We start from the raw sequence: 23,480 nt of genomic DNA, 5'->3' as shown, positions 1-23,480 counted from the left end.
CCCGGCTTTATCGGCGACTGGAGAAAAGTGGGCCCTGCTTACTGCATTGGATACCGTGAATCCAATGCAGCGTTACAAGTGTGAATGGCTCCTAGTTATAAAATAGGAGCCAATCACTGTGGAGCGGAGAACGGGCACAAAAGTGGGAACAGAGCAATAAAGCCCTTGTCCATTCTATCCACTCAGGAAGGGCATCGGAAGCCAAAATGGCTTCTTTGCCTAGGGCCCCATCTCACTTTAATCCATTCCTGTTGGAGGGCAAACAAGGGAGTGGCATCCTGTGGTGCAGGGAACAAGGTACAGGCACTCATTTTTTTGTGTAGCGATTGACTGTGGTCCTATGTCTTTGGACATCTTTACAGATACTGACAGGTAAGTGACTGGCTGGCGCTGGTGAGTTTCCTCTGGCTGCTGGCAGGCAGTGCTTATCTGGGATTGCAGGGAGTAGCAGGGCTCGGAGGAGCTGTGCCAGAACGCTGTCTGCCTTTACCTGCATTTGATATGGAAAGCGATTCTCCTTGCTTTGTTTTCCTGCTGATGTTTCCTCCAGTGTGTGAGTAAAATATTTATAGCACATTGTTCTACAATCTCGCTGTATACTTTGTGAGTGTCATTAAAACTTCCTCAGCAGAAAGAACGCCAAGCGCTCCCGGTGCCAGCGGCTCTATGTGCCATCTGTTTATGCTCAGAATGTCTCTTCCAATAACACAGGCTTCACACTGAAATGCGGAGCCGCTGTCTGTGCGGTTATCTTACTGCTGGTGACATCTACACAAGTGCTCTCTGATTACTCCTGAGGAAAGATATTCTATTAGCACTGAAGCTCTGATGGAGAGTCCATAATGCGTGCATGTACAGTATGTGTCTGCGTGTATCTGTATCTGCAGTTTCTGGAGGGGTCTGGTTGCTACAGGCTACACAATCACCCTCCATTTATCTGTATGTTTATCTCACAGCAGAAACCATTTTTACCCACTTTTCTACCACAGGTTATTTCCCCTTAAAAACAACAGCAATTTTCCCATATCAAGCTCCTCCCATCCCTTCGACAATAATTTTATCACTACTTATCACACCAAAATCATCTATATATATATTGGGGGGGGGGTTCATCACAAATTAGGCTTTCTTTGGGTGGTATTTTTGTTAAGAATTATTTTATATGCATTTTTAAAGGGAATAATTGGAACAAATGGAAAAAATAATCATTATTTCTCGATTTTTCAGTCACTATAGTAATAAAATATGCTACGGTAGATAAAACTCACACATTTTATTTGCCCATTTGTCCCAGTTATTACAACATTTAAATTATGTTCCGAAGTACAATTAATGGTGACAATATTTTATTTGGAAATGAAGATGTATTTTTCCGTTTCTTTATACTTTCAATAATTACAAGTCCCAAAATTTTAATTCAAACAACCACTCAAGGAATAATAATCTTTAAAGGACACCTGAGGCGAAAATAAACTAATGAAATAAACGATTGTATCTATCTTCCTTCTCCTAAATATGACTTTTTAAGATATTCCACAGTTTTATTTTATGTTTAAATCTACTTTTTAAGTTTTTTAACTGTTTTATTGTTTTTGCTCGATGATGCATTAATTTAAGTATGCCAGAGCTAAAATGTATGAACTATTGAGCCATTTTCTGCTAGTAAAGGGTTTTATAATTGGAATTTCTTACACAGGAAGTGACTACAGTGTGACACTCACTGATGAGTCAAGACTGAGTCAGCCACTTACATATCTGATATCAGCAGAGAAAGAAAAAAGGAACACTGCATAATTTTTTTTGTGCTAGTCACTATACATACATATGTCTATCTCATCATGTCACGTTACCTCAGGTATACGGGGGGTTTGAATTGGATTTTGGGACACGTATTGATCACAAACCAGCCTCTTTCATCCCCCCCCCCTCCCCTTGAATGAGCAGGTTGGAGTAGAATCTTTTAAGACCACCACTCACCGCTTTATGGTGTTTATTTTATCAAGAATTACAAGCCCTAATTTGCAAAAAATAGTGATATATCATTATGACATACTGTACATTTTTAAAAAAATTGCGTCGCTAAGGTAACTATTTATGATTTTTTTTTTTATGATTTTTTTTTTTTTTTTTTTTAAACAAATGTTTTGTCTTGGTAAATACCGGTATAGTGGAGGGGAAAATAAAGGGGTTAAAATTAATGGGGGGATTTATTTTTTTGATTTAATTTAACATATGTAGTTTTTTTTTTGTTTGTTTTTTTTTGGCTACTACATGTCCCCACACTATCCTGTCTACTGAACAGTACACAGGAAGTAGTGTAAAACTGTGTACGTTTTACTTTCATTTTGTGAATGACCACTGGCATCTCATTGATGCCGGATGATCATTCACTATGGGGACTCTGATCGCCTTTGGGAATGCATGTTCCCATTTACCAACCAGTACTCTGCCATGAGAAATATTTACCTTTTCTCAGAGCATCAGGAAGGTCTATATGGCTGACATTGCGGTGAAACACCTTCCACAGTGTGATGTCATGACCATGGTCCTGACAGTTTACGGTCTGTGAACCTCACTGCATACGGTGATTGGGCGAAAGGTGGTGCATGGCAGCTCAGCTATGTCACCTCTTGCATCCTTATTGGGAAAATGGTGGTCTGTGGCTGATCAGCTATGTCACCTTCTGCATCCTGATTGGGAGAGAGGTGGTGCATGGCAGCTCCGCTGTGTTTCCTCCTGCACCCTGATTGGGAGAGAGGTGGTGCATGGCAGCTCAGCTGTGTCTCCTCCTGCATCCTAATTGGGAGAGAGGTGTTGGGCAACAGCTCAGTCATGCCTCCTCCTGCATCCTGATTGGGAGAGAGGTGTTGGGTGACAGCTCAGTCATGCCTCCTCCTGCATCCTGATTGGGAGAGAGGTGTTGGGTGACAGCTCAGTCATGCCTCCTCCTGCATCCTGATTGGAAGAGAGGTGTTGGGTGACCGCTCAGTCATGCCTCCTGCATCCTGATTGGGAGAGAGGTGGTGCGTGGCAGCTCAGCTGTGCCTCCTCCTGTATCCTGATTGGGAGAGAGGTGGTGCATGGCAGCTCAGCTGTGCCTCCTCCTGTATCCTGATTGGGAGAGAGGTGGTGTGTGGCAGATCAGCTGTACATCCTCCTGCATCCTGATTGGGAGAGAGTTGGTGTGTGGCAGCTCAGCTGTGCCTCCTCCTGTATCCTGATTGGGAGAGAGTTGGTGCGTGGCAGCTCAGCTGTGCCTCCTCCTGTATCCTGATTGGGAGAGAGGTGGTGCGTGGCAGATCAGCTGTACATCCTCCTGCATCCTGATTGGGAGAGAGTTGGTGTGTGGCAGCTCAGCTGTGCCTCCTCCTGTATCCTGATTGGGAGAGAGTTGGTGCGTGGCAGCTCAGCTGTGCCTCCTCCTGCATCCTAATTGGGAGAGAGGTGTTGGGCAACAGCTCAGTCATGCCTCCTCCTGCATCCTGATTGGGAGAGAGGTGTTGGGTGACAGCTCAGTCATGCCTCCTCCTGCATCCTGATTGGAAGAGAGGTGTTGGGTGACAGCTCAGTCATGCCTCCTGCATCTTGATTGGGAGAGAGGTGGTGCGTGGCAGCTCAGCTGTGCCTCCTCCTGTATCCTGATTGGGAGAGAGTTGGTGCGTGGCAGCTCAGCTGTGCCTCCTCCTGTATCCTGATTGGGAGAGAGGTGGTGCGTGGCAGATCAGCTGTACATCCTCCTGCATCCTGATTGGGAGAGAGTTGGTGTGTGGCAGCTCAGCTGTGCCTCCTCCTGTATCCTGATTGGGAGAGAGTTGGTGCGTGGCAGCTCAGCTGTGCCTCCTCCTGTATCCTGATTGGGAGAGAGGTGGTGCGTGGCAGATCAGCTATGTCTCCTCCTGCATCCTGATTGGGAGAGAGGTGGTGCGTGGCAGCTCAGCTGTGCCTCCTCCTGTATCCTGATTGGGAGAGAGTTGGTGCGTGGCAGATCAGCTGTGCCTCCTTCTGCATCCTGATTGGGAGAGAGGTAGTGCGTGGCAGATCAGCTGTGCCTCCTTCTGCATCCTGATTGGGAGAGAGGTGGTGCGTGGCAGCTCAGTCACACCTCCACTTCTAGAACTGACCACAAGCTGCACCCAGAGAACAAAAATATAAAATGAAAAATAAAGCTTATTCCAGGGAAAACATAGTTTAGTTTTGTGTATATTTGTTTTTCATATTTTGACATCTCTCCCTTTTTTTTGTTTTGTTTTACAGAACAGTTCATAGAGCAAGTTGTAACGTACCAGCAGTTTGTAGAGAATCCTGCCATCATTGATGATCCAAACCTCGTTGTGAAAATCGGAAACAAGTATGTGCCGTTTCCATTACATCTAAATAATTGCGTTATGATGCAGTCATAGTATCACCTTGGAATTAATTTATATGGCATTGGAAACTTCAGTAGACACTTAGAGGACATCAGTCCATGCAGTTTATGCCTCAGCAGTGCTTACAATCAAATATGTTACCTCCGCTACATATGCAATGCCTCCCTGTTACCCTCGTGTTTTGACGGTTGTGAAATCGGGTGGTGCACTTAATATTCTCTACATCTTGTAAGTTGATCAGCTTTGATCAATACTCTGGCTCCAGTGATAAAGGAAGTCCGCTGTTACCACAGTCATCATACTAACTAGAGCTACTAATGGCAGAAGTTAATGTACCAGTATAAAGGTGGCCATACACTGGTCGATTTGCCATCAGATCGACCAACAGATCCCTCTGTGATCGAATCTAATCAGAGAGGGATCGTATGGCTGCCTTTACTGCAAACAGATTGTGAATGAATTTCAGCATGAAATCGATTCACCATCTCTGGAGCTGCCGCCGCAACCCCCCCCCGGGCCCCCCGCATACATTACCTGATCCGGCCGGCACTAGTCCCCTTGTCTCCACTGTCTCTTCTCCGCTCTGGGCTCCTCCAGCTTCACTTTGCTTCCTACCAGGGGAAGTTTAAACAGTAGAGGGCACTCTACTGTTTAAACTTCCTGCCATGACAGGAAGTGGTGAAGCGTGCCGGACTCTGAGCCCAGCGCGGAAACGGAGCAGCGGTGACCGTGGGGACTCGCGCCGGCGGAACAGGTAATTTATTGCGTCAGTCGTCAGGCATTCGAACGCCGCCATCGATGCACTCCCGACCCGCCGGCGATCGAGCAAAATCTTCTGCACGGACAGGAATGACAGGAACAATCGATTTTGGACGGAAATCGATCGTTTGGTCAGCATTTGCGCGACAATTTCACAGCCGATTCGATCACAGTGATCGAATCGGCTGTGTATCGGTGGGAAAATCGGTGTGTGTATGGGCCCCTTAAGGCTAGAGGAAACCCTTGAAAACATGGGGAAACATGCAGACCCAATGTGCACAGTGCATGATGGGAAATGAAAGCAGTGGCTGCTCCAGCTTCAAATTTTTTTGGGGGTACGATGGCTGGCTGATGGGGACAATTTTGGTGATCAAAATCAATGTTTATATGGCGAGCTTTAGCTATTTTTCACCTAATTTCAGTGATAACATTAAGGCTAACTAGTTCAGCACTGAGAGGACTCAAATGTAAACATCACAAACAGAACTCAGAAGTTTTTTTTAGCAGAGCAAAATTTCCAAATTATGGTGCTATTATCCAAGAAAGGTTACCTATTGATTTACTTAGCTAGTTTGCTGGCATGTTTTAATCCTTACTTGCTAGCAAGCTGCTCCTGTGTGGACGGCTCACAGATGAATCGTTCCAGCCCCCAGCCTGTGTCTGAAGACTTTACAAGCAAGGGGAGGGGGAATAGGCAGGAGGGAGAGAAACACTGTGTGTAATTCATCTTAGTAGCTAAGCATTGCTGTAGAGTAAAGCTTGTATTTTACTATATTGGTATTATCTTAATTCAATACTTCCTGTCTGTAAAATGCAAGCTCTATTATACTGGCTAATTTAAAAGAAAATCAGTAAGCTTTCAGCTTGTAAGCCTTCTTCAGGCTCTATTCCTGTTGATTGACAATGTTAGAACATACAATCAGAAGGAGGTAGAGAGATTTTGTTATTTTTGCAAATGTCATCTAGATACATTAATTACAAGGGATCTTGCAGGGATTGTGAGGTGTTTATGGCAAATAGATAAGATCCTTGGTTTACTTAAAGCATACATAGACTCGGGCAGTTTTTTTACAGACCCTATCCTGTTCACTGTACGTTGCTGGAGCCTGGAGACAGGTACCTGTTGGTTACTGAGCATGGGGGGGGGGGGGGGCACAGTGATTCCTGGAGATGGGCACCACCCCAGCATGCCCCAGTGTAGGGTCGCCCATGAATGAAACCATCACCCCAATCTTAGCAGGCTGCTGCAATGGAAAGTACAGAGTTACACTCTGGATCATGAAGAGGTTACTTACCTAGCGAGTTTATTCTGTGCGCATTGTAAAATCACCACTTGATTATAGATATTAGCAGATGTTGGTTTCCATAGTTACGACATCTAAATGCTGACTTAGATCCACCGTGATAAAATTATGCTAAAAACTCCTATTTGACTTTTCACTTTCGGCAGTCTATGCCGTTTGCATATATGTAAAATAAGGTACACTATGAGCCATGAATAATTCAGTGGGCAGATTATTATTATTATTATTATTATTATTGTCATATACGCCACTAAGTGGAAGGCTTAACAAGCTTACTTGACCTCTGCAGCATTTTCTGAGACCTTCTCATTCTTATGTTGCCTTGCAAAGCTGAATTTGAATAATATATTAGTGGTAATCACTTTGTATTCCCTCTTCACCTGCCGTTCCTCTCTGTGGCATCTCTGCAGACGTGTAAATAGAGCTGATATTCTGTCTGCCTCACAGTCATTGCCTTTGGTGTCTCTGCTGATTTGCCCTTCACTCTCAGTACAGCCACATTATCTCTGATGCCGTTCCATCCTACATGGCACCTCTTAAAGTGAATCTGAGGTGAGAGGTATATGGAGGAGGCCATGTTTGTTTCCTTGTAAACAAACCTATTTCCTGGCAGCCCTGCTGATCTGTGTGGCTGCAGTAGTGTCTGAATCGCATCAGAAACAAGCATGAGGCTAATCTTGTCGCAATAGTGTCAGAAACGCCTGATCTGCTGCATGCTTGTTCAGGGTCTATGGCAAAAAGTATTAGAGGCAGAGGATCAGCAGTGCTGCCAGGCAACTGGTATTGCTTATAAGGAAATACATATGGCAGCCTCCCTATAACTCTCACCTTGGGTTCATTTTAAATCACCACTCCGGGGGCCCATGTGTTCCTAGATCTGTGTTGGCACTCAGTTGCAAAACGTGTTTGAGTCTCTGTAGGAGCCCCTGATCAGCTGGTGTTAAATAAATCGCAGATTCAAGTCACTGGGGAACATTTATCAAGAGTGTCTGAGAAAAAATCAGAGTACATTTTTAGAAATCCATGCAGAACTCAGAATTCAGACATCTTAAGAAATCACTAGATAGTGCAGTTTCCTTCTTAAGCTGTTCTTAAATAGGAGGAGTTATGAAGGTTTCTTAGACAGTGCAGTGTATGAGGGAAAATGCAGTTGCTGAGGCAGAGCAGGGACAAGGTCCTCCAGCACCCAAGGCTGAGACACCAAAGTGCGCCCCTCCACCCCTCCCACCCCAGCTGTCACTCACTGATTGCTGTTAGACTAAGAGGGCCACAGGGCCCACAACCTCCCCAACACCTTAATATCTAGTTATCTGACTTGCAGTCACTGCTATGTATCCCCTTTTCTTATTCCTTTCTGCTTCATACACAATTAGGAATGACAGCTGATTGAATTGTGCGCCCCCTCCTACACTGCACCCTGAGGCTGGAGCCACTCCAGCCTATGCCTCGGCCCGGCGCTGTGCTGAGGTAACTAATAAATATGCTGTATTGATACAGAAAAGAAAGTGCCTGAGACAAAATCTAAGCAGGGGACTATTAGGATTGCAGGAGACTAGGAGAGAGGATCAGTGCCCAGCGCTGAAAGGGTTAAGCACAGAACAGCTTCACAGGATTCAGCAGGGGGAGGAGCACTTCACAAATCATGTCTAGTCTACACTGTACACACTGTACAATCTGTAGAAATGCTAAGAAGCACTTCTTAATCTGCGGCAGATTAGAAATGGATTTGCACTTTTTCTTAATCGTAGTGCAGTTCTAAAAATTCACGCTAAACTGACACTGTTAAGTAGGATTTAAGAATTTACTTATCATGCAGAACCGTTCTCACTGCTGGTTTAGAACTGTTTAAAGGAGTTATTTCGCGAAAAAAGTAGGCAGTTAAAAAATGTGACAGATGACAGGTTTTGGGCCAGTCCATCTTTCTTTGTTTTCAATAGCATTTCCTGAACAACAGTTGCAAAATTTAACTGACATTTTAGTGTGCAAGTGATTAGGGAGGCCGGCTGGTATCTTGCTATTTTGGCAGTTGAACTGTTGTTCAGGAAATGCTGTTGAAAACAAAGAAAGCCCTGGGAATCCCCCTTAAAAAGATGGACTGGCCCAAAACCCGTCATCTGTCACATTTTTTAACTGCCTACTTTTTTCCGCGAAAGAACCCCTTTAAGAAGAAAATAAATTGTTGGTAATGCTTTGAAAAATCTGGCCCACTGATCAGGAAGTCAGACACTGGCCACAGATGATCAGTGCTATAGACTGCAATCTTTGCAGACTGATTTAGAATGTGCCTGACCGCTTGTAATCTGAACTGTGGGGGCGCTATCTGATTGCTAAGCTAGTAGAAGATATTTTAGATCTGTGCTTTACGTGCAATACAGCCTGGTTGTGGGCCATTGAGCATGCGCTGTTCTGGGCTGCTCTCCTCCATCGCACAAGTCCTATGAACCGCACATGCGCTGAGTGCTCCCAGCCACAGAAGCGCAATTCGGAAGGCGAACGGCCGAGTTGTGTACTTTACCAGGGCTGACAACAGCACATCAGAGGGGACTGGAAAGACACAGATGGAGCTGAAAGACTACAGGGGACTGGAAGAAGCCCCAGGTGAGTAAAAATCCTTTTATCTTCATCTCAGGTGGGCTTTAGCCAAGAGAGGTTGTTGTGCTTAAACATACCTTGTTTCTAATCCCCTTTCCAAATGATTGAGTCCACCAAACTTCTCGTATATATAACTCAATAAACAGAAAATGTAGCTATTCATGCTAAGCTGTATTCTAAAGGCCCACACCGTTTATTTTAGATGATTTGGTTTATCAGACTTTGCTAATGCTGTGTAGTGTCATTTGATGTGGAGATGTAAATTGTCTTTAGGACAGTCTAATCATGGTCTGAATTGACACTTGCTTTGACCTGGGCAAGGCCAGATATATGCTTTTAGTGCCCCTAGGCCAACTTTCTTGTTGCTCCTCTTTTATGAGCAGCGTTTCTCTTCCCTCCCCGCCCCCCCCCATTTCATGTACAATAGTGCACTCCCCCCTTCTGACACCATTCCATGTCCAACCCCCCCCCCCCCATTCCATGTACAATAGAACCCCCCCCCCCCCTGCTGACACCATTCCATGTCCAACCCCCCCCCCCCATTCCATGTACAATAGAACCCCCCCCCTTCTGACACCATTCCATGTCCAACCCCCCCCCCCCCAATTCCATGTACAATAGAACCCCCCCCCCCCCCCTTCTGACACCATTCCATGTTCAGCCCCCCCCCCATTCCATGTACAATAGAACACTTCCCCCTTCTGGTCCTATTCCATGTCCAGCCCCCCCCCTCCCCCCATTCCTTGTACAATAGTACACTCCCCACTTCTGACACCATTCCATGTTCAACCCACCCCCATTCCTTGTGTGGCATCCATGTAAGGCAATACAATAACATTTGTATTAGCAGCCCTTCCCTTCTATGTACAGCTTCCTTGGGCAGCAGCTCCACTCTCCCGGCTGCTGCTCCCCATTAGCAGCCTAATTTTTCAGTCTGCAGCCTCTTCTGTATGCAGCAACCCCACTTCCATGTCCAACCGCCCCCTTGGACTGCAGCTTCCCAAGGCCCAGGCCACTGTGACCTTTCCAGACCTGGAACTTTCCCCAGGCACTCCTGAGCTGTGACAGGCACTAGGTTCAGATCAGCTTCCATCTCCCTCATCTGCTGTATGTAACATTCTCCCCACTTCTCATGGTTTTCTTTAGCAAGGCTGTAATTTACTCTGTCATGACTGAAATGTAAACCGCTTATATTTTGTTGCAAGCATAAGTTTAGTATGTAGTTTGGTATGTGTTCTGCTCAGCATAGAATCTAACTGACGCTTTCCTGTTTCTCTCAGATACTACAATTGGCCTACAGCTGCTCCAGTGCTCTTGGCCATGCAGGCTTTCCAGAAGCCCTTGCCTAAGGTAGGACTGAATGCTGCATACCCATGCTTATCTGCACAGCAATGCTTTCCTTTTATTGTTTTTCAAGATTAAAACCTGAAACACATTTTGTTTGTCTGATTGAGGTGTAGCAACAGAGCCCTCCATCTTCCAGCCCCCACGCCTCCTTAGGGGCCCTCTCCTGTCAGCAAACACAGAGTTGAATGCAGAGCTGCAGCAGTGGAGTGTTTACATTACTTGCCTCTGGTGGCGGGAGAGGTCTTCTTTCCCCGCTGTGTTGTTCCACACTGTGCAGCCAATCACTATGCAGCTCCTGTCATGTGACTGGCATCGTGAGCCTCATAGTAATTGGCTGCTAGGCGCGTGGCTACACAGAAGAGTAGTGAGGAGGACCTGTCACATTGCTGGAAGCAGGTAATGTGTTACGCGCCACTGCTATCGCTCTGCATTTAACTCTGCATTTGCTGTCAGGAGCCGGCCCCTGGGGCGGGGCTATTGTGACACCATCTGATCTCTACCTAAGTCTTTCAGAGAAACCGATGCCGTGAGGTGCTTATTTGTGGTGCATCTAATTTTAAAATGGTCCTTGGTCCCTCCTCAGTCACTGAACTGGAAGCCAAGGTAAGCCACACCCCCTACCCAAAAAATTGTCTTATTTGATGTCTTAATGTAGGACATTGAGGCGTCCTATTGGGTAAGGAATGGGGCTTATGTTAACTTCTAGCTTTGAGTTGAAAAACAAACACACACAAAAACAAATACAGAGAGGTGGAAGACTGCAGTAACATCCTTTAAGGCAGGGGGTACATTTGACTGTTTTCGTATGTGTTTTCTGCACAGAAAAACTGAGAACTAATGTCAATGGGCTAGTTCACACTTTGATTTTCTTTTTTTCTTTCTTTTTTTTTTTCTTTTTTTTTTTTCTTTTTTTTTTTTTTTTTGCACAGAAAAAAACTTGACGTCTTACAGGATAATTTTGCACATTCTATCGGTTTTCTCTATCAGTTACATTAGCTGCTGTGAAAAACGCGCACATTTTTCTGCATACAAACACACATGGTGCGCAGAAAACGTACACAGAAAACTGAAAGACAAATGTGTCCCTGCCTTAAAGAGAACCCGAGGTGGGTTGGAAGAATGTTATCTGCATACAGAGGCTGGATCTGCCTATAAAGCCCAGCCTCTGTTGCTATCCCAAACCCCCCTAAGGTCCCCTGCACTCTGCAATCCCTCATAAATCACAGCCACGCTGCTGACAAACAGCTTGTCAGAGCTGGCTGTGTTTATCTCTATAGTGTCAGTCTGCTGCTCTCCCCGCCTCCTGCAGAACTCCAGTCCCCGCCTGCATCCCTTCCCTCCCTGCTGATTGGAGGGAAGGGACGGGGGCAGGGACCGGAGCTATGCAGGAGGCGGGGGAGCAGCCGAGACTGACACTACAGATGTAAACACAGCCTCACAGCACGGCTGTGATTTATGAGGGATTGCAGCGTGCAGGGGGACTTGAGGGGGGTTTGCGATAGCAATAGAGGCTGGGCTTTATAGGCAGATCCAGCCTCTGTATGCAGATAACATTCTTTAAAGACACCTCATGTTCTCTTTAATGATAATCTGACAATTTATCTATTGGAGAAGTTTAGCTTTTTTTCAACAGACCCAATCAGATTTTCCTGTTTACAGTATTTTGTGAGCTTGTTGCATTCATATAACTGTCACATTGTAAATGTAAAGCTGGCCATACACTCGTTAGATTAGCAGCAGATAGATCATCAGTAGATTTTCTGATCTATCTGATGTGTTTAGGAACATTTTTTACTAGGAATTGATTTCAGTATGAAATCTATTGAAAATCGATCAGATGGCATTTTGTTGCCATCAGATTTCCATTAGGTCCAATACAAAATGATAAGCCATCTCAAGAGATGAGCCTAAATTTTGCAACATGTCAGATCGATTGAAATCGATCGAAATCGGGGCGCTAATCGGTCGATTGGTCAATCGATTTGCTATCGATTTTCGATCGCCTGAAAATCGGCTGAGTGTATGGGCCCCTTAACTGTCAATTGTACATCAAAGACAAAAGGTTTAGAGATGGGAGAAAACAAAAACAAACAAAAGGTTAGTCGCTTTAGAGATGGGAGAAAAGTCAGTTAGAAATACCGAGCTCAGCCACTACAAGTATCAGCATTGTTGGGAGCCTTCCAAACCAAACAAGGGGCCGGTTATGGCAAAGAACAGTTGCAGGCTGGTAAACGCTGTTAGATCGGTGTAGCACTATGCGCAGTGCCTTGCTGCAGTTTGAGCACTCTGCTATTGATGGTTTTGAATTCAGAACATTCTTCCGAATCTACTTTAATACCACACTTCAGTACCATACAGCACTGAACCTGAGGACTGGTCAGGAATGGCGGGACGAGGGTGCGCACGTGGCATACGCAGAAGAGTGTGGCTGGCCGGATTACTGAGGGGTGTGTGTGTGTGGGGGGGGGGGGGGGGATTAGAAGACAACAGAACAGCTGGAGAGGACGGTGAGGGACCTCACACAACTCATGGGGCTGGAGGAAGCACCAGGTAAGTATAAATACACCAAGGAAACCTATCTCAGATTTCCTTCTTTAAAATACTGTTTGGGAAAATGCACAAGAGCGCAAAACTGTTTATTATTATTATTAAGTATGTATATAGCGCAAACATCTTCCGCAGCGCTGTACAGAGTATATCGTCTTGGCACTAACTGTCCCTCAAAGGAGCTCACAATCTAATCCCTACCATAGTCATATGTCTATGTATGCATCGTGTAGTACATGTATTTGTAGTCTAGGGCCAATTTTAGGGGGAAGCCAATTAACTTATCCGTATGTTTTTGGGATGTGGGAGGAAACCGGAGAGCCTGAGGGAAACCCACACAGACACGGGGAGAACATACAAACTCCTTGCAGATGTTGACCTGGCTGGGATTCGAACCGGGGACCCAGCGCTGCAAGGCGAGAGCGCTGACCACTACGCCACCGTGCTGCCCATCTGTCTATTGGTGTGCGCGCCGCACGCAAATGCAGACAACTGTGGGGGTTCAAAATCTAAGGCCTTGTTTACATTACCAAACGCGGACGGCCGTGCGTTCGGAGTGCAACGCGTACGAATGCACGCCACTGAAAGTGAATGGGACAGCCGTGCGTTTTGGGAAAAAATGCATTCAGCGTGCGTTCCCGGACCGCACAGGTCCGGAACGCATGCAGTGTGAACATCACACAGTGCAGTCTATGCACTGTCTGATGTCGTGTGTGTCGGCCTCCTGCACGCGTTCCCGGAACGCGGAAGGAAACGCGCGCAGTGTGAACGGGGCCTTACACTTACCACTTAGGGAGGGAAGCCTCAGGATTCTAATGAGGCTTCCCTCAGTTGTCCCAAGTCCACCGCTGCTAAATGTGGCCCGCCTTCACATTGGGGGCCACGCAGCTCCTCTTCCTTGTTTAAGTGCACTCAATGGCTGTGTAAGCCCGCATGCGCAGTAGCACGGAGCCCGTGGCTACTGCACATGCACGGGCAGGCTCAGTCTGCCATTGCACGCACCTAAACCAGGAAGAGGAGCTGCGCGGCCCTGATATTATCTTCTGGGGGGGGGCACGGTCAGCGACGGGGGCCCACGGAATAGCAAGGGAAGCCTCATAAGGCTCCCCTCTCTTAAGATAAGTATCTGATTTTGTGTCCCTGAGCTTCGGCTTTAAGGACTGACAAGCAGTGTGCAGGTGGTAACTAGCACGTTTGCCTGTGGAAAAAAGTTCTCACACTAAACTCAGCGCAAATGCAGTTTGAAAATTAGCACTGAAACATGCAGATGGAAATGAGGCCTAAAGCTGGCCATACACTGGCCCGATTTCCCGCCAATCGACAGCAGATTCGATCACTGGGATCGAATCTGCTGTCAAATCGTTCACGCAACACGCTAATTTTCGATCTATTTCGGCCCGAGATAGATCGGTCCCATCGATCGCGCCGTGTGGAAAATTACCGTCGATCGTCGCGGGTAAGGAGCGCATCGCAGGTATACATTACCTGAAGCTGGCTCCCGGCATCTTCTCCGCATCACCTCCCGGCTGGCATCTTCTCCGCATCACGGCATCCGCGTATAACTTCCTGTGTCACTGCAGTGACAGCGGAAGTACAAATAGAGGGCGCACTATTTAAACTTCCGCTGACACTGGAGTGACAAAGTTATGCTGGATGCCGGGATGCGGAAGCTGATGCGGAGAAGATGCCCGCCAGGAGCCGATGCGGAGAAGATGCCCGGGACCAGGCTTCAGGTAATGTATGCGGGGGCGACAACGGCAACTCAGCAGATTGTGATCGGTTTCAGGCTGAAATCGATTCACAATCTGTTTGCAGTAAAGGCAGCCATACGATCCCTCTCTGATCAGATTCGATCAGAGAGGGATCTATCTTTTGGTCGAATCTGATGGCAAAATGACCAGTGTATGGCCACCTTAATACTTTCACAGGCTTTAGAAACTATCTTTGTACTTAGTTTGTTTTTCTTGGTTGGGGGTCTGTGAACACATTTTGAGAAATCTGTGTCTGTTGAATACTGTCCTGTAGTCGCTCAGACCATCCAGGCACAAGTATAGACCCAGCTGTGTGTAGCAGAGATTGCAGTTAAGAGATTATGAAGATCAAACATTTTCTTGCAATCTGAAATGGGGTTGGAAAAGGACTTTAAAGGGATCTTTTACTTCGTCCAAAAATCTTGGCACACACACCTGACTTAAGTCGGCTGCAGCGGCCAATAACTGCCTCAGCCGAAAATTAGGCATGTGTACGGCACCCAACATCCCCCAATCCTTAACCTGCTAGCAGTCCCAGCAGTGCCGATCCAACAGTTTGCGGCGATCCTCCACCCCCCACGTGACGTCACACATGCGCCGCTAGTCCTCCCTCCATCCCGCCCTCCCTCCTAGCAACACAGCATGTCATCAGGTGTGTGTGCCGCCCAGCCTAGCGATGTCGCCTAAGGGGATCCGCTCCTAATCCCCAACAGGGGACATGTTGGAAATGTGTACGAGCCCTAACACATGCAGTTGCTCACTACCAAAGTCATTTGGTGCTTGAATCTCCCATTGATACACAAAATAAACTAGTTTCTGTCTGTACTTGCTATATGATATATAATATATATATATATATATATATATATATATATATATATATATATATATCTATATATATATATATATATATATATATATATATATATATATATATATATATATATATATATATATATATATATATATATATATATATATATATATATATATATATATATATTTTTTTTATTTTTTTTTGTTAAACCTAGTTTTAAAGGGAATGTCCGAGGATTTAAAAAAAAAAAAAAGTCTACTTACCCGGGGTTTCCTCCAGCCCCTGGCATCCATCCTGTGCCCTCGCCACAGCTCCTTTCCCAGCCAGTGGCCCAAGGTTCCCTTCAGTGCAAGATGCTGACTATTCGAGGTTGGCATCTACTGTGCCTGCGCGAGAGGCAGTCACACTGACATCATCTTGAGTGTTGTGCACAGTATGTCTCCGCCTGCACAGAACACTCCAGAAGACAACAGCGCGACCACGAGCGAGTCTTGCGCAGACGTAGTAAATGCCAAACTGGCGAGGTCGGCATCTTGCACAGGAGGGGATCCCTGGCCAACGGTGTGAAGCGGAGCTGCTGCGAGGGTAGTAATCAGCGCATGGATCAAACAAACATGCGCTGTATAAAGATGTATCTTGCTGTAATCCCGACAAATCCATGCTGCACCGGCAGCGTATATAGCGATCAGCTGAATAGCTCGTCTCCCCTCCTCCGGTCACGTGATCTGTGTACTTCCTCCTCCCGTCGGATCTGCGTGTCAGAGTGGTTAGCAAACTGACTCTCAGCTGGGTAATAGCCTGACAGCACTTCCTGGCTGTGGAGGAACAAATGACACAATACACATGTACACTGATTGACAGTGAAGAGAAAATGGAGGCACAGTTGAAAAATTGGGTTCCCAATCTTTGCCTCTGAGGAAGCTTTTTTAGCGAAACAGCTGTCAGGCATCCCCTCACCCCCACTACCCCGCGTGTCAGCACACCGTGGATTAAAAGGTATTTCTATTTTTTCAACTGTGCCTCCATTTTCTCTTCACTGTCAATTGCTCAAGTGTATGCTCTGGAGAGCACGTTGATCATGGAGTACGCAATCCGGTGAACCCAGTGCCCACCCACCCACATCTGGTGCCAGTCTGTCTCTTCCTTATACAACATGTACACTGATGGTGGAACAAAACCACGCTAGGGGGACTCACTTACAAAATAAATACTTGGTTTATTGCACATCGCTACAAAGTAGCCTCCACATACCGACCCGGGTTTCGGCAAAAGCCTTCATCAGGGGGTCCTATGGCGATCGTCTGCAGAGGGCAAAGTGTTGTGACACTGATTGTGGAATGTAATGGAACCTATAGGTATGAGATGATCAGGGCGCTCCTGGCCATTTGGACCAATTTTGATATTCTTACATAATTTACATAACATAGTTAGCCAATCATTGGCTTTTTAGTTTAGATTTTAAGCAAGATTAGAAAGTCCGATTTATGGTATTCTGCAGCCTGCTTTTTACCTTTACAACCAGCAGAGGGAGCATAAGAACTGTGAAAAGTCTATGGTATACTCTCCCTGGAAGAGAATCAGTACATGTAACAGTGTAATCCTATATCATATTCTGCTCTTAAAGGATACATCTGGCAGTTTAAAAAAATCAGATTTACCTACCTGGGGCTTCCTCCCGCCCCTGGCAGCCTATGTGTCCTTTGCCGCTGCTACGCTCTGACAGTCTCCCAGGGACTGGTGCAGTTTTCACCTGTCCACTGCATGGTCCATCCCCGTCTCTGCTTCTCCCCGTCAGCTGCTCTCTCTTCTTCACTTCCGTGTTCCCGGGCACATGTGTGACACTAGGGGCACTGTGACCACTAAAGGCACCTAGTTTCTATCCCCTGCAATACGTGACATACATGCCCGGGGACACGGAAGTGAGGTAGACTGAGCACCTGTCAGGAAGAACAACAGTGATCGGGCCAGTATGATAGTCATTGGAGGTGATCCCACAGCAGCAATTGCAAAATGCTGGAAGGGCAAATCCATCAATCCCCATGATTGGCTGGCTTCGCTATTCTCTTCTCCCTAGTATTCCAAGTTCCTGATTGTCACACTGCCTTACCTCCTGTGCTGGTGCAGCAGAGTCTCACTCCACCGTGTGTCACAAGCCAGGTTCTCCTCCCACTCCATACTTAAACGGAAAATTTAAAAAAATAGATTAAAAAAATACACCAGGGATATTGAGGCCCCGTTTTAATGGCTGCAGCCGTGTGAGAGTTGTAGGGCGTTACCAATGTACCGATCTTGTGCCATTGTCCTCAGCAAATCAGAGAAGTCATTGATCGTTTAAAACACTCCTGAAACAAGTATAAAATGGAAAAATCAATGTTAAGCCATAAAAGCGAGTACTATAAAGAGAATTAATTACACACAATACATTGTATTCTGGCCTCCCCAGAGGTCTTTATGATCTCCTGTGTAGCTCGATTATTCTGGATTGTAAGGTGCCCATACGTCAATCGATATTGGGACCTGATCGACCTTCTGATTGAATAATTTTATTGAATCGGATGATAACCATCGTTTGCCGGCTGAAAGTGGTCGAAAGGCTCGATCAGACATGCTGGAAAATCTTGGTTGCCAGGGCTCCATTGGGTGCGTGACGGTATCGGCGTTCAGTATCCTGATGACCAACATACATGCGGTAACCCCCTGTCCGGTGTCCCCCAATTGTAAACGTGTCCATCTAGTACCCATGTGCACTGGTGCATGTGTGACGTCTTTACAGACGCTGGGTGACACTTGGCGCAACTGAAGTGAGACAAATATGGAGACTGCCATATTTATTTTCTTTTAAATATTACCAGTTGCCTGGCAGTCCTGTAGATCTATTTGGCTGCAGTGGTGTCTCAATAACACCAGAAACAAGCATGCAGCTAGTCTTGTCAGATCTCTCTCTCTAATCAGATTCGATCAGACAGAGATCTGTCTCTTGGTCGATCTGCTCATACATCGTCGTCTGTAAAGGGAACCTGTGGTGAGAGGGATATGGAGGCTACATATGTATCTCCTTTTTAAACAATGCAAATTGCCCGGCTGTCCTGCTGCTCATCTGTTTCCAACACTTTTAGCCATAGACCCTGAACAAGCATGCAGATCAGATGCTCTGACTGGCTAGATAGTTTCAGGTGGGTGATTCAGACTCTTCGGGTACCAGAAAGATCAGCAGTACAGCTAGGCAACTGGTATTGTTTAAACTAGATCTCTCAGGTGACAGTGGAGGGCTGAAGCCATACAGATGTGTTTCTAGCCTCCAGGGTAGCGACGCAGTTGCTATGCGTTGAGGTGGGGGGCGGGATAGCAAGACTAGGATGGTTGAATGATGCATTGAGGGGGGCAGGCGGATGCTGTACATGCATTAGATTCTTGGCATAGGCCGTCATTATCTGATGCATCTGCAGAGTTTAATGTAACGTGTTACAAGGCTTTAGCTTCTTAGGCCGCATACACACTTTCTACTTATGGCGACCATCCAGGATCTGGACCTGATCCCCTCGGGCGATATCGCTGGCCAGCGCTGCACACAAGCATATCAGCTGTGTGACTGACAATGCATTGTGTTGCTTTGTGGAGGGTGTCCGCAGAGATGGATTAAAGCTGTAATGGGGGCCTAGGCAAGGTAGCAGATTTGGGGCCCCCTTGTGGTCATTTTGGTAAGCTGAAGTGAAGAGAGGTCAGAGAAGGTGGCTGGTGGGCTTCTTGTCACCCACTAGGCCCCAAACACCTGCTTAGGTTGCCTGGTGGATGATCCTGCTCTGGGGGTGAGTGGGGCGTATGTGACGTCATGTGGTGGGCGGGGGAGCGGTGCGAACAGTGGGATTGGCAGGGGGCGGCGTCGCTGGGGTTGAGTACATACAGAAGTCAGCTGGATCGCTCGTGAGTTTGTTGTTGTTATTGGCCGCCTCAGCCTATTAAAGGGCTGGTTCAGACGGATGTCTGGCGAGCTTTTGTCTGATGCCGCGTTCAAACATCGGTGTTAAGCGCCGACATAGTTACGCTAGCTTTTGAAGGCTTTTGCAAAGCCTTCAAGGCTAGCGGTTTGGGTCCCTACACTGCTTTCCCGGTGTTTACCGCCTCTGAAAGCAACATGTTGCTTAGGAGACGAGATGCCGGGATCTACTGCCAGGCTTTCATGAAAGCCTGCAAAAGCCAATGCAGAATGCTCCCATTCACTTGAATGGGACTGCGGTAGATCCTGGCAAACCTGGCGTCTAAATCGTTGCAATGAACACCGGGAAAGCGTCCGTGTGAACCGACCCTAAGTCAGGCGTGTGTACGAGGCTGTATAAGTGTGTGTACCTGTTTGTCAGTTGTAATACAATAGCATTGCCTGTGTGCCCATCATTTTGGTCTCGGTATAGCTACTGTGATCATAACATGTATCTACCCAGGATGCCTGTCAAAAAATAAAAGCCTAGTTTGTAATAATGTGCCTTGCAGAGCGGCGTGTAGCTGCAGGAACAGAACGTGTCCTGCGGTCATATTATTCCTGACTCCCGGCTCTCTCCCAGCAGTTAAAAGTTCCACTTCCCTTCAATTAAACTTTTATGAGAGGGGATTCGGGCCTCTTATTGAGGATTACGTTCCCTGGGCTGCTGCGGCGTGCCAGAATCTGCCCACTTGGGGCAGCAGAGCTCTGTTTTATGAGGTAAAAAAAATTATTGCGGGAAAGCAAGTCTCAGTGCTGCATCGCAGGGCCTGGTTGCTACAGGAAACTCATTATTCATATATAAACATAATTGAGCCGTCCTATTGTCAGATGCTTTTTCATAAGAACGGATTGGTTGCACGGCAACATTTTCCATTAGAACTTGTTTTGTTTATCTGGAGAATAATAAGACATGAATCATGTAATTACCCATTATAGCTGTGCGCTATTCTCTCTGGCTGGATGGGAACAGAATGATTTGTTTGAGAATGTATTTTTTTTCTTTCTTCTCCCCCTTGCACAATGGTTGATTATCTAATCTGGAAACTACAGCTATTCAAACAAGTTTAGTATTTATATGGAGCTGTTTACCATAGCTGGATGCAGTCTGCGGGGCATATCTCTCTCCTGCAGATATCTTGCTGTGGGATTTGTCACCAGCCCTCCTATGAGATGCCAGGACTGTCAGTATAGAGCGCTGCAGGTGGCAAACTCAAGCTAGCGATGCACGCTCAGAACCATTCCTGTCACTGCCAGACACAATGCAGAGGGAGCTGAGTGCTGGGACTTTGCATACTGACAGGTGGAGGTGGCCTTTATGCCCGGTACACACAATGCAATTTCCTATCAGATTGGCAGATTATTTCCAACAGGTCCGATCAGATTTCTGTATAGAAGTGATCGGAAAATCGATCAGAAATCAGATCGGACTTGATAGAAATATACTGACTAAAAATTGCAACGTGTGTACCAGGCAGGGGCGCCTCTATCCATTTTGTACTCTCACATGCAAATGTTCAAACAAATGCATTCACAGATTCACTCATCCAGGCACAACTGCTATCCCTACAGCTAAATTAAAAGCCAGGGTTTTAGTTCCCAGAAGAATGCATTCTTATGCTTAGTCACCTATACTGCGTAGAAGTACCCAGGTAAACATAGGTGTCCTAACTCTGGCCCTGTAACATGCATAGTGCAGACATGCAAACACATTCATTGCATCAAACCTATCAATGGATTAGGAGCACACATCCTAACTTCCTCTCCTGGGAAAGACAGTGCATCTTACCAATCGCACAAGGGAGCTAACGTTATGTGTCCATGTGCACCATGCACATACACCAGCATAAGCTGTGTGCATGCTGACAAACATACAGGGGAAGGAGGGAGTGCACTGAAGCAGCTCCCTTTCCCTAATTTATTTAATGTCCTGGATATATGTATTTTTATTCTATCCATTTTGTCACTCCAGGCATGAAAACCTGTGGTGCCCCCTCCCCCCATGAAAATAATCGTAATGCGGCAATCTTTCACCATAAAATAATCGTAATGCGTCAATCTTTCACCATAAAATAATCACGCGGCAATGTTTCACCATAAAATAATCGTAATGCGGCAATGTTTCACCATAAAATAATCGTAATCTGGCAATGTTTCACCATAAAATAATCGAAATGCAGCAATGTTTCACCATAAAATAATCATAATCTGGCAATGTTTCAACATAAAATAATCGTAATCTGGCAATGTTTCACCATAAAATAATTGTAATGCGGCAATGTTTCACCATAAAATAATCGTAACGCGGCAATCTTTCACCATAAAATAATCATAACGCGGCAATGCTTCACCATAAAATAATCGTAATGCAGCAATGTTTCACCATAAAATCATATCGCGGCAATGCTTCACTAGAAAATAATCATAATGTGGGCAGCGTTTCACCAGAAAATGTTAACCTGAAAAAAAATAAAATAAAAATAAATTTACTCACCTGCAGAAGACTCCTCTCCCGGTGTGCAGCTCCCCGATCAATGTACTGCAGCCAGCGGCTACGAAACTCACGCCGCACTGACAGGCAGAGAGCGGGGCTACGGGAAGATGGCGCCCGAAGCCCTGTAATGGAGACTCAAATAGTCTCCAGTGCAGGGCTTTGGGTACATCTTCCCGTATCCCTGCTCTGCCTGCCAGAAGACTCTGCAGGCTGGTGCGGTGAGCTGCCCCCCTGCCCCCCCCTCCCCCTGCAGCAGCGCCCCAGACGCCCTTGGGAACAGGCATTAGGACCCTTTTCCGCTAAGGCCAGTTTCACACTAGAAACAGGTGTTTTTCTTGTGGTGTGATCGCAACGCACTGCCAACATCAGCCTTCAGAGGTTACTACGGTTAAGCGTGGTAATCTCACTTCTGTTTGCAAGCCAAGCAGGAAGTAAGGCTCTGTAGCGCTCACTTCCTGTGGCAGAAATAGGAAGTGCACCGAAGTGTAAAATCAAAATACGCATGCACGACGCAAATGGGAGCGGTAAACCGTTTAAAATATCTATGCCGCCATAGACTTGCGTGACTAACGGTCGTCATGCTGATGTTGCAGTAAATTTGATCGTTCCATGGCACCGCGGTAGGTATGTAAGGCCCCATAGGTTTTCATTGCTTTAGTGTGTTACCCTATGGTAAAAAGGGTAATGCAACGCAATGAAAACGTTCCAGTGTAAAAGAGGACCAAAGGCTTATACTGTACACACATCTAACAAACACACCTGATCGTCGTCTGATTTTGGTCTTTTGACTTACAATCAGGCATGTGTATAGCTGGCAAACGTCAAGCCACTGATAACCGGCGGTTTGCCCAATTTATCCAGCGGATCAAGTCAAACGACTGTTAGGCTGATATTGCGCAGTTGGCCACATGTGTACAACATGCAGAAAAATCACAATTGCAGTTTTTTTTGCCAATATTTTGTGGTCATTCCTGAAATGCTGCATACAGCACTTTTGCATTTTGTCCATGCTGCAGTGTGAATGCTCCTACAGGGAGACCTGCTGCAGCAGATCACAGGCCTTCTGGGTCCCTCGCTGCAGCTCCGGGGGTTCCCGGTGTCCCGCTGGCCGCACTTAAAGCTCGTTGACACTTTGCGGCACCTGTGAACGACGCCACTCACAACACTGGGCGAGAACTGCGCCGGCGCCGTAGGCACCTGATGATTTGGGCGCGTTTGTGTGTGGGTAGACGCTAGAATCGCCGACCCGCCAATGGGTTGGTGAGCCTTACGGGCAGCCAGCTGGACACTGGAGCTGCGGCGAGGGACCTAGAAGACTTCTACGGGCTGAAAGAACCCCCAGGTAAGTGTAGATTGCATTTTTTACCTTGGGATTCCTGTAACCACTTTGCATTCCAAGGCTTTTCCCCCCTTGAGATTCCTTACAGTTTTGGCATTTCAGCTGTCGCTGTCGATGTAGCAATAACTTTCTCGTTACTTATGCCATCAAAGTTATACACATGTAGATTTTTTTTCAGGACAATCTAGGC

At 46.3% G+C, this 23,480-nt stretch overlaps 1 protein-coding gene across 6 annotated transcripts in view; it reads left to right on the top strand.

Moving 5' to 3' along the window:
* Window positions 1-23,480, top strand: part of LPIN1 (lipin 1) — a 235,402-nt gene that overhangs the window by 162,615 nt on the left and 49,307 nt on the right. For all 6 annotated transcript variants that reach the window (XM_068280284.1, XM_068280285.1, XM_068280288.1 and 3 more), the window contains 2 exons: window positions 4,255-4,348; window positions 10,303-10,372. In XM_068280284.1, coding sequence (XP_068136385.1) covers window positions 4,255-4,348; window positions 10,303-10,372 — 164 coding nt within the window. The remainder of the gene's footprint in view (window positions 1-4,254; window positions 4,349-10,302; window positions 10,373-23,480) is intronic.

The sequence above is a fragment of the Hyperolius riggenbachi genome, chromosome 4 (assembly GCF_040937935.1).
Source record: "Hyperolius riggenbachi isolate aHypRig1 chromosome 4, aHypRig1.pri, whole genome shotgun sequence".
Lineage (NCBI taxonomy): Eukaryota > Metazoa > Chordata > Amphibia > Anura > Hyperoliidae > Hyperolius > Hyperolius riggenbachi.
Note: the sequence above shows the minus strand (reverse complement) of the source record. Positions and strands in the feature narration are given on the sequence as shown.